The 17,867-nt window shown below is 38.0% G+C and overlaps 1 protein-coding gene across 2 annotated transcripts in view; it reads right to left on the bottom strand.

Annotated features, from left to right (window-relative positions):
* Positions 1-9,050: 9,050 nt before the first annotated feature.
* The window catches only part of LOC132311088 (cinnamoyl-CoA reductase 1-like), a 30,749-nt gene continuing 21,932 nt past the window's right edge, over positions 9,051-17,867 (bottom strand). For both annotated transcript variants that reach the window (XM_059808814.1, XM_059808812.1), the window contains exon 3: positions 9,051-9,407. In XM_059808814.1, the coding sequence (XP_059664797.1) occupies positions 9,399-9,407 (9 nt within the window). In that variant the 3' untranslated portion in view covers positions 9,051-9,398. The remainder of the gene's footprint in view (positions 9,408-17,867) is intronic.

Here is a 17,867-nt window from a genome sequence, read left to right as displayed (position 1 = left end):
CCCTCCAATGGTAGACTATCCGATTCTTCAGCGGCCGTCAGATGCAGACATGGCCACAGCTCTTACTGGCCCTGTCAATGTCGGCGACACTTTTGCCATCAGGACCAACTTACCCGACTGCCTATGGTTCTTTGATTTGGTTTAATACCGAAATATTTTTATGGCGGGGCATAAGATTCAGAGGCAGGCAGATTTCTTGGCAGCCCTATATGCTTTCTACACCGGCCAATAGTTCTCAGTTCTAGCACTATATTATAGTGTAATAATGAAGCTTTACACAGACTATATCAGCAAGAGCCGGCCTAAGCGGGCTAAGTTCCTTCTTTTCACACATTTGAACACTCAGATTCTCAGGGACCAGTATAATCCTTTTCATCTATAGGAGCATCCTGAGACTGGGGCTTGCCACTATGGCAAGAAGGACTGGAAAAAGAGCTATAATACTCTTATTAAGAGTCTAGAGGAGGAGGCAGTCTTGGCAGCCCGAACGCAAAGGAGGAGGAGGCAACAGCAGCAGCAACAGCCAAGGATCCGGCAGACGCACCGGCGACTGAGGGTGCATTCATGGATATTGACTTGGAGCAAGAGCCTCCAAAGGAGTCACCACGTCACTCTGCAGAGGGGTCACCACTTCATTTTTAGGAGCCGAGTCAGGGTGAGCATCAGTTTCCCGATCTCGCCATTCCTAATGCTCCAGTTCAGACACCCAGCTTGGGGGAGTGTATCTAGACACTAGAGGATGTGATCGTTTCCCTCTGAGCAGATGTGGCCTCTCTCAGCACCGATGTGACTACTCTCCGCACGAATGTGCTGACTGCGCTGCAGAGTATGTCCAGAGATATCTGGGGTTCACGCCCCGCTAGACCGACTTCCTCTGCCTGGTCTTTTTCTCTCTTATTATTATATATATATGTGCTCTTTGACTGATACTTTGATACTGTTATCTTATTTTTGCGGCCAGTCTGTTGGCCCGGTTACTGTAATGTACATTATACTGTTTTATTTTATTTCTATGCATGATATTTTGGATGTCAGATTATTTTATTGATATATCTATTGTCCATTGACTCCATTATCAAGTGCATCCCAGTGATTTCAGTGAAAGAGTGCTGGCAAAAAATTTTTCAGGACCACCCTTATTCCTCTCTCTTTATTTCATTTACTATCCCACCTGCACTTGCATATCCACTGTGCACCATTATTATCCCTTTTGTTATCTGATGATGTTTTATCCCAGTGCCATCTTTTCAGGACCATAGTTAATCCCAAGTTTGGGGGGGTTATACCACCTACTTTGGATACTTGTGTTCCGGCCATTCTTCGCCATAGCTGCACTGGTATACTCTTTCCTCTTTTTGTTGTTCTCTTTGCGCATTGAGGACACTGTGCCATTTAAGTTTGGGGGTAACGTGTGTTCTTTGCATTCAATTCAAGATTTTAAGCATGACTTGTGTATTTGAGGGATTTTTCTATGATTAATCCATGACTAGCTATGATTTTGATCTTTTGAGGTCTATATTGCTTAAAATTTAAAAATTTCTTGACTTGAGAGTCTAATACTCCTTGTATGCCTTGTGGATGCTAGTTAAGAGTAAATTTTTTGAAAGATTAATATCATGCTTGCATTGGTAGTTCACATCATCTTGATTTTGTGATTATTTTGAGATTTACTCTAGGATTCTACACTAGCATAGGCGTACACTAGCATTCATTTGTGGGGTACATGCTTTGTTGATTATTGATTTGGTTATATCCCAATTGAGCTAGTAGTGCATTGAAAGCTTTCATTCTTGATAAAGGTGGATAACAAACCCTTTTCACTAAGTAGCCGGGATTCTAACCTCATCAAGCACTGAATTTCTCGCGCCGAAAGGTGGAGAGCCCAAACTCTAGGTTAATAAATTGATATAAAAAATAAATAAAAAAAGTTGTTGCAAAAGCAAATAAAAAAATGAGAACTTCTCCCAAAAGATGAGAAGTGGGGAATGATTAGATGCAGGTTGTTTTGATTTGTAGCCTAGTTGATTTGAGCTTGTAAGTCCTTAGGGGTGTTTAAACACCTAATGCCCTAAAGCCGTCCGGTTTGGGAGTCATTAACCTAACGCTCGACCTCATTGATCGTTAAAAGGCTTAATAGATCAACACATTGCACTATGCTTCCATCTTTGATCCTTAGGATTAGGAAAAAAAAAAAATCGAGTGAAAAGAATAAGTGCACCTAGATCAATAAAGCTTTAATAAAAGATCCACTTTTTGTCTTGATGATCGGTACTAGATTTGTGTGATAGTTTGAGAGTAAGGATGTGATTATTTCTTTAGTTGGCTTACATAGCAACATATTTGATGCCGGTTCACTTAAAAAGGATTCTAGAGTTGTTTTGATTTGCATGATCATTTTCTTGATGTGTGGAGGACCATACTTGCTTGCTTGATGTTGAGATTTTGGGAGATTGCTTGGAAATGGTTGAAAAATTGCATTCGATAGTTTTCTCCCAATGCTTGTTAGGAATATTGGTGCCTTTTTAGTGAGAATGAGCTTAATGTTTATGGGTATCATTTCTGGAAACCTTCACGAGACTTCACTCGTCCACTAGGGTTAACCTAGAAGTTTAAAAGGCTTGTTGCATATGCTAAATGCAATCGTGTTCCCTAAGAAAGTGGTGTTATCCATTTATTGCTTTCTAGTTCATAATTGTATAGTTGTTCATTTCTTTATTTTCTTTGTAATTCATTGCTAGGGACTAGCTATATTTAAGTTTGGGGGTGTGATAAGCGCTGAAAAGTGCACATTTAAACCCCTTAAGCTTGAACGTTCTAGGACCTTATTCTATCTTATTTTCCTGTTTTAGTCTAATTTCATGTTATTTCCCTTTTCAGGCACTTATACCCAAAATAAGTCAATTTAGCTGAATTAGAGCATAAAAAATGCAATCTCAAGCTTAATCGAAGAAAGTAGCAAAGTGGAAGCAAAGTGGTGAAAAACAGCATTCTTCGATCAATCGAACCAAGATCCGATCGATCACACAGTGATCGTTCCAACCATACTAAGATGGATCGAGCCTTTTGTCCTTATCCTCAAGAAATTTCCCTCTTCGATTGATCCAACATTCCTTCGATCGATCGAACATTTTTCATCTTATCCTCACCTACCACTTTTGTCCTTTTTCCCAAAATATCTCAACTTTGTCTTTATTCCAAAAAGGCGCCGCCATAGTTTAATCGATCGAACTACCCTTGTGATCGACCAAACCTCCTTAAGTGCGAGAAAAACAGAGTTCCAGCCAATTAAAAGGTGTGCTCGTGGTGCAATCATTGGGAGGTCCTAGTGCACGAGGTCTGACCATTGGGTGTGACATTTGAGCTACCTATATAAGGATTTTGGCCATTTTTACAAATATATACTTTAGAGGGGAACCATATACAAGAGAGAGGTTAGAGGAGTCTAAAGATTAGAGGGAGAAATACACACCATTTAGGAGAGTTCTTCCACTCATCTAGGGTTTTCTACCAAGAAGAAGAAGATCATTTCTACCATGGAGATAACCCTTGAAGGTTGGATAACTACATCAATGAGTGGCTAAACCATTCTGTTGGGGCTAGAGATAGCCCTAAGCATGCCTCCTAGACTTTGATGTTTTGAAATTAAAGGGGATTTGTGTTGTAATTATTATCTTGACATCTTATATATATGAATCTTTGTTCTACAATGATTTGTGTAGCCTAATACTTCCAATTGATCGTTTAATTCTATCCGTATGTCTATGTATGCTAGGATGAATGTTCATGTGTTTATTTCTAGATTTTGTAACATTGATGCATGTCTATGGGTGTTGATATTATGAATCCAGTGATGATCAAGACATGGTGCTTAAATAGATTACTCTTGTGGTTTATTTGATATTCATACTTATTTCTTGATGGATTGTGTTACACCCTTAGTTTAGTTATTTAATTTCATGTCACTAGTTTAGTTGTAGTGTAGTTACCTCATTTTCTTAGATAGGTGGACAATCCATACTTGTTATTTGATGTTCCATACTTATGAATGCAAGTAGTATATTTCTCTAGTTTGATGATTTGCATTGATTGTGAACTTAAAGGAAGGATTAATGGCTTGATTTGATATGTTGTGCTAATCACTAGTTTAGTTAGACAATGTATGCTTAATTAGTCATTCATGCTTGTTAATTTAATTAATGGCACACACTTTTATTGCAACATTTAGTCCCCCTAATCCATCAAACATTGAATGTCTAGGAAGGTAATGCTTAGTGGTGCACTCTAAGTCCCAAGACCCCTCTCTTATACTCTCTACACCTCACCTTACTTTAATTGATTTGCATTACATTTATTTAATTTACATTGTAGTTTAATTCAACCACCAAACCATCTTTGATCATTCGACCTACTAATCCAACAATGATTTCCGAGTTAATTACACTCCATTTCCCTTGGGACGATCCCTACTCACTTTAGCTATATTTTTAGTTAGAAGTGGTAATGGAAATCTCTAAATTTAAACTTGGCCACACTACTCATCATTAATTTTGTGCTTTGGTATTGACTCACACCATTTTATGTCATTATGTGATGTTGTAAGTGTAATAGTGAAGTACAATGTCCAATCGGACGGTCTGATTGTCTGTTTTTAGTTTTCTATCGTAAGTGGGCCCTACCGGGGAAATGGTCTCAGGAGATGGAAACATCGTTCCTTCTCAAGGTTTGGAAGGTTGGTAGGTCGAAAGGGGAGGGAAAAAATGGGGTGTCTACATTCAACCATGTATACTTAAGCATGGGTGTAATGACCTTATCATTATTTTTGTGCAAGTAACGATGATGAATGGTTTGGAGCAATTTTATGAAAGCAAACGTATTAATATTGTTAGTTTTATGTAAATAAACGTATACTGGTATTTCGATATTTTATCTTGTGAGTTGGGATAGGTTTAACATGGTCCAAATGACCAACATTTAATGAAAAATGGAAAAATGTTTTAAAGGAAGCAAAGTACCAATTTCTGGGTTTTTACGATTGATCGTTGCCACGATACGATCGATCGTACTGCATGCCATCTGATTTCGAGGGCCGTAGCACAGAAAGTTTAGGACTTGGGCGATCGATCGTAGGTCACTATGCTCAATCATCTCTTTCCATGTCTCGTGCGTGCAAGCACTGCTCCTTGCGCTTGCGGGTGCGAGCAAGGCACTGTACGATCAATCGTATAGTACCCTTCGATCGATCGTAAGGATGGTCCTTTGTATATTTTGGGACTTGCACCCTTGACCCTAGATGTCATTTCAACCATATTATATTCTTCATTAATGGTCATTAGGATTCTAATAAGACTATTAATCAGTAGTAGGATGTTAAATGACCCTTTTGCCTTTAGTTTGTCCTCGGGTTCGGGTAAAGACCTGGTTGTGTTGCACCACCGGTTAGCGATTCGGATCCACCAGATTTGGGCTGTTAGACTTTCTAGATAAATATACACACACTCATTATTGTTCAAATCTCATTTTCCATGCCATTGTAACGCCCAAATCCTGTAGGATCCCTAAAATTGCATCCTCCCGCAGTACTCTTTTGATTTTACAAAATCTCAATCTCTAAAGCACTCCCATTTTAAACTCTCGTTTTCATCCTCAAATGGTTGATTTTAAAACATTTTACTCCTCGAATGGTACTTTAAACTCTTAAAACCCTTATAAGAGGCATTTTTCTCGAAAACTCATATCTTAAACTCTTCCTCAAAAACATTTTTGATAGAATCTCACTTTAAACCCTCGTATGGTACATTTTTACCTAATAACTCTCTTAAGAGTATTTTCCATCCCTAAAACTCATTTTTAACACTCTAATTGCTTTTATTCCTCTCGTTTAGGAGTCGAATGCCTTTTAACACTCGCATTCATTCTTAGAGGCACATTTAACCTTTAAGACCACTTTATTGCCCTTATCTTATTTCTTGGATCCGAATGACCCTTAGAATTGCTTTAGCACTCTCCTTCGTTCTTAGAGGCACACGTCACCTTTACAATTGCTTTATTACCTTTATCTCATTCCAAAGGATCTCAAATGCCCTTAGAATTATTTTAGCACTCTCATTTCATTCTTAGAGGCATGCATACCCTCACAGAACGCTTTATTGCCTTTATCTCATTCCATGGGATCCGGATGACCCTTAGAATTGTTTTAGCACTCACCCTTCATCCTCAGAGGCACACACAACCTTTAAGATTACCTTATTGCCTTTATCTCATTCCTTGGGATTCGAATGACCCTTAAGATTGTTGTAGCACCCTTTCTTCGTTCTTAAAGGCACACATTGCCTCCAAGATCGCTTTATTTCATTTATCTCATTCTTTAGGGCTCAAATAGCCTTTAGAACCATTTTACTTGTCTTCCTTGTTCTTAGAGGCACAATTCTCTTCCGAGTTTATCTTGGTTAAACCCTTAGGAATTGAATGGCCTTTAGAATCGTTTTGTTTGCTCCCCTCTCTCTTAAAGGCACAAATTTCCTTCAACAATGAAGGGAACTACATTTGACCTAATTCCTCTTTAGTTAGGATACGCAAACAGCTTAGATCATAGCTATGTTAGATCACTCCCCCATCCACAAAACCCTCTTAGAAGCACTCCCCCATCCACGGGACTCCCATGTGCTTCACATATTTAGCTATACTTTGTGATAATCATATTTCACAATTTGATTGAACTATGTTTGACTTAATTTTCCACCGCTTCACATAGCTGGGATACATAGCCAACTTAGGCAACCCTGAGTTCAGTTAAGCCCTCATAAGATTCCTCCATTCTTTCTTTAGATCCGTATAATCACTAGGATCTTATGAACCCATTCCTTAGACTCGAATGTCCTTCTTAGGCTCTTATGCCCTCTTTTAGACTTAAATGTCACTCTTAGGCTCTTATGCTCTCCTTTTAGACTCGATTGTTTCCCTTAGGCTCAAATGCCCTCCTTTAAACACTAATTTTTTAGACTCGCATACCACATTTCCCTCCTCCTTTAGACGTATATGTTCTTAAAGGATTTCCTCGTACTAGATCGAACTACATTTGATTTGATTCTTGTCATGATTTCCATGTATATGATACGTAGGCAACTCGTATAGGTTTCGGATTCGATCTCCCCACACTTACATTCTTCCATACATTCTTTAACTGCCAATCAAGTTATAGATCCTTTCTTTCTAGAATTGGTCTAGTCCTTAGGCAACACTTTATTCACAAGTAACATAAAAGGTAAAGAAACCATATTTGGTACAAGAGTCTTGGGGGTGCCTAAGACATTTCCCAAGCATAAGTTCACCCCAAATCCGTTGATTTGGTTCCGTCGACTAATAGAAAGTCATATCAGGGCCCACATTACCTTATAATTTTACTCGTTCAAGCTCCCTTAGGTGATTTAGAACACCAAAGTTCGATGTTAGGTGGCGAAAACAATGGCCCTATCATTGTGCATTAACATATTCCACCTAAGGATGGCAATATGTACCACCTCGCGGGAGGTCCGCCCTGTCCCACCCCTAATGGCATGGGTATGGGAATCGTTAATGTGCTGTATGAGCGGATATGGATTTAGATTTTAAACCAGTCACGGGTTACGGGGCGGGTACGGGTTTTGAAAAGCATCCGCCCCGATCTTTATACTTTATTTAAAAAATAAAAATTAAATATATATGTGTATATATCTATTATAGATGCATGCACATGATTGTGTTCATATATATATATATATATATATATATATCTCATTATTTATTATATATATATTATTATTTACATTGTATAGAATTTATAGATTTTATCAATTTATTTATATAGATAACATAACAAAACAAAACAAAACATAAATGAGGCGGGGCGAGCACGGGTACACTCATCTCTTTACAGGGCGAGTATGAATTTGTCTATTATTAAATGGGGTGGGTACGAATTTAGGCAAACCGACTCCGTTGTCGTCCCTAATTCCACCCCCCTCGCATTAAAGTCCACAATTTCTCTCCACGTACTCAGTGACGGAGCCAGGATTTCAAGTGAGAGGGGGCACACTGCCAAACAAAAAAAAAAAAAAAAAAAACAATACGGAGTACACACACACACACACATATATATAACAACTATAAAATTCAAAAAGACAAAGAAGAAGAAAATTATTAAAATATAAAAGGAAAGAAAAATGAAAGAACTTTAATGAGAAATAGTTAAAAAGTTTCAATTGAGGAAGAAAATGTGACTTTTTCTACTAAGGAAATTTAAGGAATGTGAAGAGTAAAAGAAAAAATAAGAATATAATTTTAAGAACTACAAATTTGAAGGGGGGCACTATATAAATTTTTTCATACATATTAAAAATTTTTTAAAAATTACCACATATATTATAGGTTGCTGACCAACTCAATGGGGGCACGTGCCCCCCCTAGGCCTTCATTGGCTCCGTCCCTGAACGTACTCCAACAACCAACCTCCACATAGGGTACACACGCATAGCTTTTCAGGAGCCTTCCGATCAGGGACGAAATTTTGGGTAGTGACAATGTGAAAATTATATATAAGGGTAATTTGGTCAATGTATTAGTTTAATGTGTTAGGTTTGACTTATTTGCACATTTCTTCAAATTGAGGTTGCTTGGTAAGAATATCTCAGGGGTGTTAAAGTGCACTTTGCCCTGAAAATAATATAAGTAGGAGTGAATAAAACAAGAAAAAGTTATTTAGTTTAAGATTCAACCTCCTCTTCTGTCTTGTTTTTTTTTTTTTTTGGCAATCATTTTCTAAAAAAAAATTAATTTCTAATTATTTAATAAGATTAAAAAGCATAAGTAATGTTTTCTTTCCTTTTTCCATACTAAATCCATGAACCAAATAAAGCCTTATGAGGACTATTTCCACTAAACTTTCTAAAAGAAATGGAAAAAACTTGAAAAATCCTCGAGTCCCTAAGAAAGAGAAACCATGCCATAACTGCTATAACCATATGCCAAAGAAGCAGCTAGCTAAAACAACAATATAGCAATGAAAATACCTACAAAACAAGTAACATACACTTCTGCATGCTTTCTATTGCATTGCTTTCCATAAAAACATTAAACAATTTGAATAATAAACATTGAAGACCAGTCCATTCAACCCCATTACAGAAATTTAAGACATTCAAAGATATTAGTTGTAACAGAAAAAACCATGACAATGAAGAAGCTTCAGTTATGCCAGGACAAAACCCACCTGCAAACACTATAACAAAATGCCAAGTTTCTAATCGAGAAGTCCACCCTGTTTGTAGCTTTCGATAGAATCAATTAGAGTTTCTTCCAATGGTCTATAATTCCAACCCAGCCTGTGCAATTTCTCAGAACTCAGCTTTTCTTCCTCCTTTCCCTCAGTAAAACTGCCAATAAATAGAGAAATGAACCAGATTCAGATAAACCAGTATGATTCAAATAATTAACAGGACAATATATATATATACACACACACACACACATACATGTTCTGAAGACGATTACTTACCTTTTAGGATAGCTGTAGTTAGGATAGATTCTCTTTAGAATATCCACCAAATCGTGTGGCTTAATCATGTGAGCTGTACATATGTATCTTCCTTCAGCTTCAGCCTTCTCATATACCAATAGCAGAGCTTCAACTACATCATGCACATCTACTATCTTTTTAAGCTTGTTCTCCAATTCCTTGTATCCTTCTATATGGTAACATATGATCAGTTACTAGTCATATGATCAGTGGCCCCTGAATCAATAACCCAAGTGTTAGAAGCAGTAGAAATAAAGGCCAGACCAGAAATACCTCCTTGAGAAGACACTCGAGATACATGAGAAGCAGAAGATGGAGAAGTGTCGGTGATAGCAACCTGAGCCAATTTCTTGTTCTTCTTCTCAGCTTACTTAAGCTTGAACCACTCCGGATAACCATGCTTCTTCCAGCAAACATCAACCGTATGCCTCGTACTATTGCAATGAGTGCAGAGACAAATAGAGTCAGTAAAAGGAGGAGCTTATCGGGAACTCTTTTGGACAGCAAGAGTCGAGGCCTCTGAGTGATCCTTTATTGCCATGGTGACCGTCTCTGTGCTTCACGATGAACTAGAGAATATGCTTTTTCCAGACTTGGTAAAGAAGAGGTAACTAAAACATGACTACTAACATGATCCAAACTTGCAAGAAAAATATAGACCGGATCCTCAGCAATAGGCTTCCTCTATTTCTTAATATCAGTTACACACGCCATATCATTTGGTCTTCGATAATTAAGTTACTTGAAGATTGAGTTCAGCTCATTGTAGTACTCTACAAGAGGCCGACCATCCTGACGCAATTGAAAGGACTTCTTCATCAGTTCATAAACCTGAGAAGAATCAGAGACATCAAGATAGCTTCTTTTGACCGCATCCCAAACCTCCTTTGCCGTTCCGCACTACACAAAGTGGGACATCAAATTAACCGTCATGGAATTTGATATAACAAATGCAACGAACCCAAGTTGAATTAAGAATTACGACAAAAAAGTAAACACGCCATACATAGAACACAAAGATTTATACGTGGTTCGGCAACAGCCTACGTCCACGGTTGAGATCCGGCGAAAGTTTTCACTATGTGTCAAATCGGAGATTACAAGTTTTCAGCCCCTCTCTGTTTCTGTATGAATTTCAGAGACTCTCTCTTACTCCACTCCAAACCCTAAGCGCCCTTATATATTGGGCTACAAGAGACTAATTAGGGTCCACGACCCATAAGCAAAAAACGAATCAAATAGTTTCCACACAAATCTCATTCAACAGGTCGTCAGGTTATAAGCGGGTCGCAACGCGACCCAACACCAAATTCGGACCACAATATCACATAATTGATAAGCCAAGACTTTACTAGGGCATCTTCAGCCTCCCATTCATCATAATAGCTTTGATCATCCTCTGCAGGAGTAACCTTTCTCCTTGTGATATACCCCTTTTTCTGTCTACCAGTAATATGCATCTCCAAAATCTGAGACCAAACACGATAATTAGCACCATCCAATTTAAAAGGAATGGGAGAAGAAGTTTCGTAAATAGTCATTGTGGATGACTTCTTGCTGTCAGATGAAATCTCGGTTAGAGAGGAAGAATCAGTGGTTGTTTTGGCTGCCATGGATCGTGGCTAAGAGGTATTGAAGATAAGAAACAGCAGCACAAGATAGATAGTGGTTGTTGCAGGTCTTTAGAATTAAGGTTACAAAAGGAAAAAGAAAGCAGCGGAAATTCCTTTCTTTTTACTCTAATACCAGATTGACATATGGCTGAAAAGATTCTTTTCTTTCATATATCTCAAGGATATTTATACAGAATACACAGACCTATTTAAGGTAAGTCAACTATACAATTAAATTGATAGCTAATACATTAACTTCTAGATAAATAAGGGAAAAACCTAGATATGTAGATATTTATATAGCTGTACATGCTAACTCTATCCATGAAAGATATTCTATGATAAAGCTCTATGGTAGCTTCTACCAACAATGGATGAAGAAACATATGATCTAATGGTAGAATATGAACAAAGATATATAAATATATGTTGTTCTTACAACCTTGTGTGATTCATATGTGTTAAAATGAATTCCACACTTTTCTCAATTTCTCCTTCATCTCAATCTTATGTCTCTCACTATTGTACACACAAAGAAGACCATCACCTGTTGTATTTATAGTCCCATTTAGATACATAGCCGTTGGGCACAAATGGTACTCTTTGGGACTGTTGAACTAGCCATTAGAATCTGAATTCTAATTTAATCGGTCAACTTGCCCTTAAAGCAATCAACTGGTTTAGCTAGATAAACACGCTGATTTAGATTGATAAGTCGACTGAAGCAATTATCGTTTGAATGTTTAAACTCATTGGACATACTTAGTCAACTAATCCAAGGGAAGTAGTCGGTTGATTTCAAGAGTCAACCTTTGGCTAATCTCTGCTTCATATATATCTAAGTCGATTGACACCATTGTCAAAATCATGGACCGTTTAAGCTTTAGCAAGAGGTGTCATTGGAATGCTTGAGTCAACTTAAGCTCACATGAGCAGCCGACTGAATTAACCTGATGCAAATGACATACTCCATCTTTTGAGTTTAATCAAGGCACAATTCCATTCCAACTTTCTTTAGGATTTTAAGGATTTATATGATAAGTTCAAGTCCTAATCTTTTTGAGTTTGGAAACCATTATCATGATATGAATTAATTTGATCCAAGGTTCTTGACTGTACTACTTTGAATATTAAGTATTAAAGATATTCCAATTTGGAAATCATCTCAATATCACTTGAGACTTTTCAAGATTGAAACAATTAAGTTTAAAGCTTTTTATTTCCTAATTGGTACTCACAGACATATGCCTCCATGCCTAAAGACCAATTCAAATGATATGAATTAGGTACATGGTCCTAGTTTATATTTCTCAACACTTGAGTTCTTCCGAAGCTTATAAAAGCTTGAACTAACTCGGCCTTAGCAAAGGCCTCGTAATGGTATGAATAAGGTTCATGGTCAATTGCTTATTGTCTAGGGACATGCAAATGATATGAATGATATGCAAGGTCCTAAGGTCCACTAGGTCAAAAGTTGAGCTTTCAAGTGAGTTACTTCAAGAATAACTTTACAATGAATTCTAGACACTCAACCAAGCCTATCTACCCACATCTTGATCTTAAATGATGTTCATGGGTTGACTTGCTCATCTTGACTTTGATGCCTCTTGTTCTTTTGGAGAATTTTTTATCTTGACTTCATGCCATTCAGCTTTAGAAGTTTTTCTCCTATGGGTTTATATTTTTGAGCTTTAAGCATGTCTTCTTTAAGTGTTGGATTCTTCTTGGTTTTTGCCATTGATCCATGAGCTCAACTTGAGTTTTTATATATCTTATGGCTTGCTTAGCACAAAGTCAAGTAGATAACGAATCTAACATCTTCAATGATTTGTTATCATCAAAACGCCTCAATTACCTGTTTTCAGGGGCTTATTTGTTATTACTTCTATAATGTTGGAGCTTATGTGTAATTTCTAAAACTTGTTATTATAAATAGAATGTGGTGGAAGGATGAAAGTATTCTTTCATTCTTTCTCTCTTTCCCCATCTCTCTCTCTTTTTCTCTCATCTGCTTTCTTCTCTTTTTCTTCTTCCTTTTTATCACTTACTCTTAATTTGATTATATCTTAAAGTCAAAATGGTATCAGACCATGGTTTATAAAGCTCTAGGTGTGTAGTTGAAATCCTAAGGCAAGTGTGTGTAAACCCTAGTGGGTGTGAAGGGTTTTGAATAGATTCCAAGATGGGATTTGTTTGCAAGGAAGTAGTGTTAATCATATCCACATGTACGCGATTCTAGTATGGTCTACTTTGTTGCTTTATGGGGTTTGTGTAATGACTGTGTGGTCGTTTTTTTATGCATCTCAGGAGACTTCAAAAGAAGTTGGGTCTTCTCCTACTTTGACTCCAGTATTGGGAGGTAGTAGTGATCACCATCTAGGCATTTGTATTACGACTATTAGGCTGGATGAGACAAACTATATAGAGTGGGCTCAATCTGCTCATATGCAATCACTGGTCGTAGGATGATCGACCAAATCGAAGGGACTGTCATGTATCCCTCCAAGAGCGATCCTTAATTCAAAAAGTGGAGTGCAAACAATGCACTAGTTATGATGTGGTTGTTGCAGTCAATGCAGCCACAGATCAGCAAAGGGTTTCTGTTTGTGAAAACAACTAAAGAGCTATGGACGGCTGTGGAAGAGACGTATTCCTCGGTTGGTAATTTTGCAAAACTGTATAAACTCCAACAATAGATTTCAAGATTCAGTCGAAGACCAAACTCTGGCTATGTATTACCACACTAGAAGAGTTAGATCACTACCACGACTACATACCTGTATGTGCAGCTGATGTTCATGCTATGGTAGAAAGGAACTGAATCTACGAGTTCTTGGTTGGTCTGCATCCGAGATACGAGCATGCCAAGTACAAGTGTTAGGCAAGTATCCAGCCCCTACTTCTGTTAGAGATGTGTTTTCGTATATCCAGGCTGAGGAGAGTAGAATGAAAGCTATGTCTGCACCTGTATACATTAAGCCTATGCCAGAAATACCATTGTCTGAGAGGTCTGCTCTTGCCACACAACAATGGAACAAGCCCAATCCTCCAAAAGAAGGGAAGCATGATGACAAGAGTAAGTCGAGGTGTGATCACTGTGGCGTACGGGGCCACACTAGGGAAACATGCTGGAATCTACACGGTTGCCCTACTTCAGCTCCTACTCATGCAAATGCTAGGCCAAGGCCTGGTCCATGTAGGAGGTTATCTACGGCACATACTGCAGAGTGTGAGACTGCTTCTACTAGTCATGCTTCCTCAGGGCCACCGAGTTCTTTGTTCGGGGCTGAACTTGATGCTCTCCGACATCTACTAGCACAACATTCCTCCATTTCCACATCTAACTTCGCTCAGACACGTACCTCTCATTCGGCACATCAGGTTTCCACATTATCTGGTGGGCCACCCTAGATCATTGATTCAGGAGCCACTAATCACATGACTGGTATGGCATGTGATTTTTCTTCGTACAGTTTATGTTCTGGTAAGGATAAGGTTAGAGTGGCTGATGGCACCTTCACCTCCATTGTGGGGAAGGGCACTGTTTCTGCCTCTTCTAATCTTATCTTAACTTTTGTTCTTCATGCCCCAAAGTTTACCAATAACCTCCTTTCTGTCAATTACATTACAAAAGGCTTGAACTGTAGTGTAACCTTTTTTCCATCTCACTATGTGTTTCAGGACTTGGACACAGGGAAAACGATTGGAAGTGGACGTGAGGACAATACTTGTATTTGCTAAACGCAAGGCCAACTTGTTATTATGTTGCAAATCAATCTAATGTTAGGAATAGTAATGTCAATAAATATCTGTCAATGCGATGGCATAATAGACTCGGTCATTTATCAGTTCCTATTTTAAAGCATGTGCTTCCCCAGTTTGCTTCTGTTAAATCTTTTGAGTTAAATTGTGAAACATGCGTTCTTGCCAAACAATGTCGTGTTTCTTATCCTACTAATATTAATAAAAGTACAGCTCCTTTGCAGCTTGTTCATTTTGATGTGTGGGTCCTGAATCTACTACTTCATTACTTGGTTTTCATTACTTTGTTGTGTTTGTTGATGACTTTAGTCGATATACTTGGCTTTATCGTATGAAAATTGTTAGTGTGTACAGCTGTATAAATATCTACATATCTAGGTTTTTTCTTTATTTATCTAGAAGTTAATGTATTAGCTGTCAATTTAATTGTATAGTTGACTTATCTTAAATAGGTCTGTATATTCTGTATAAATACCATTGAGATATATGAAAGTAAGAGATTTGGTCAGCCATTTGTCAATTTGGTATCAGAGCAAAAAAAAAGGAATTTCCGCTGCTTTCTTTTTCCTTTTGTAATTCTAAAGACCTGCAACAGCTGTCATCTATCTTCTTTATGTTGCTGTATCTATCTTCTTTATGTTGCTGCTGCTTGCCTTCAATACCTCTTAACTACGATCCATGACAGCCAAAACAACCACTGATTCTTCCTCTCTAACCGAGATTTCATCTGACAGCAAGAAGTCCTCCACAATGACTATTCACGAAACTTCTTCTCCTATTCCTATTAAATTGGATGGTGCTAATTATCGTGTTTGGTCTCAGATTTTGGAGATACATATTGCTGGTAGACAAAAAAAGGGGTATATCACAGGGAGAAAGGTTGCACCTACAAAGGATGATCCAAGCTATAATGAATGGGAGGCTGAAGATTCCCTAGTCAAGTCTTGGCTTATCAATTCCATGACGATTAATCTGATGTCCCACTTTGTGCAGTGTGGAACGGCCAAGGAGGTTTGGGATGCGGTCAAGAGAAGCTATCTTGATGTCTCTGATTCTTCACAAGTTTATGAACTGATGAAGTCCTTTCAATTGCGTCAAGATGGTCGGCCTCTTGTAGAGTACTACAATGAGTTGAACTCAATCTTCAAGGAACTTGATTATCGAAGACCAAATGATATGACATGTGCAACTAATATTGAGAAACAGAGGAAGCGTATCATCAGGTATATATGTTTCTTGCAGGTTTGGATCACAGTTTGGATCAAGTTAGTAGTCGTGTTCTAGCTACCTCTCCTTTACCAAGCCTAGAAGAAGCATATTCTCTAGTTCGTTGTGAAGCACAGAGACAGGTCACCATGGCAATAAAGGATCACTCAGAGGCCTCGGCTCTTGTGTCCAAAAGAGTTCCCGACCAGCTCCTCCTTCTACCAACTCTACTTCTAGTCTCTGCACTTACTGCAATAGTACGAGACATAAGGTTGATGTTGATGGAAGAAGCATGGTTATCCGGAGTGGTTCAAGCTTAAGCAAGCTACGAAGAAAAACAAGAAATTGGCTCAGGTTGCTATCACCAACACTTCTCCATCTTCTGCTTCTCATGTATCTCGAGTGTCTTCTCAAGGAGGTAATTCTGGTTTGGCCTTTATTTCTCCTACTTCTAACACTTGGGTTACTGATTCAAGGGCCACTGATCATATGACTAGTAACTCTTCCATACTTGACTCTCTAATACCTTCACCTGTTAAGTCTGTTCAGGTTGTTAATGGGACTCCTATGCCAATTACAAGGGCTGGGAATGTCTCACTTTCTCCTACATTCTCCATGTCTTCAGTTTTACTTGCACCTAATCTCTCTAACAACCTTCCTTCCATTAGCAAAACAAAAAATCTTAATTGTTCTGTAACCTTTCATTCTACTCATTGTGTGTTTTAGGACAATCTAACGAAGATGACGATTGGCATTTGGTAAGAAAGAGGAGGTCTTTACTACTTGGAAAAGGGGGCAAGGGAGTTGAAATCTGAACATAGCCGTGGTTTTCAAGTAGAGAGAGAGTATGAAAGAGAGAAGATATTTTTATAGCATTGTCGTTTAGGACATCCATCTTTCTTTTATTTAGAACGTTTATTTCCTAAGTTGTTTTGCAATATTTCTACTTCTAGTTTAGGGTGTGAAAAATGCATTTATGCTAAACACCAATATGTTCCTTTTAAAGTGAGTTTCAATAGAAATTCTATTCCTTTTTCATGTGTTTACACAGATGTGTGGGGTCCTTTTTCTACTCCTGCTTCGGGACATAAATACTTTATATCTTTTATTAATGACTGTACTAGAGTGACTTGGGTTTATTTGCTGAAATCTAAGAGTGATGTTATACATGTTATTCCTCAATTTTACGAAATGATTGTCACACAATTTCATACTCAGGTTCAGGTTTTCCATTCTGACAACGGTCGTGAGTTTTTGAATCAGTCTCTTACTGATTTCTTCAAACAACATAGCATCCTCCACCAGACAACGTATGCCTACATGCCACAACAAAACAGCATAGCAAAGCATAAGAATCGTCATGTGGCTCGTGCCTTACTATGAATGTTCCTAAGCGTTTTTGGGCCAAGGCTGTCATGGCTACTGTTTTTCTTATCAACCGAATGCCTGCTCGTATAATTAAAAAATCAAACTCCATTGAGAATGCTATCCCGATTTCACTCTACTCCTTCCGCACTAAATCTTCGTCCTAAGGTTTTTGGTTGTGTGTGTTATGTTTATGTGCATCCTCTTCAAAGGGATAAGCTTGACCCTCGTGCTTTTAAGTGAGTCTTCCTTGGTTACTCTAGTTCACAAAAGGGCTATAAATGTTTTCATCATCTGCAAGTAAATACTATGTATCCATGGATGTTCAGTTTTGTGAAAGAGAGTCTTATTTTTCTGGGGATGTAAATCTG

This window comes from Cornus florida, unplaced genomic scaffold, assembly GCF_030987335.1.
Source record: "Cornus florida cultivar Cherokee Brave unplaced genomic scaffold, ASM3098733v1 CherokeeBrave_3.0.0_Hap2_Chr06, whole genome shotgun sequence".
NCBI classification, from domain to species: Eukaryota; Viridiplantae; Streptophyta; class Magnoliopsida; order Cornales; family Cornaceae; genus Cornus; species Cornus florida.
Note: the sequence above shows the minus strand (reverse complement) of the source record. Positions and strands in the feature narration are given on the sequence as shown.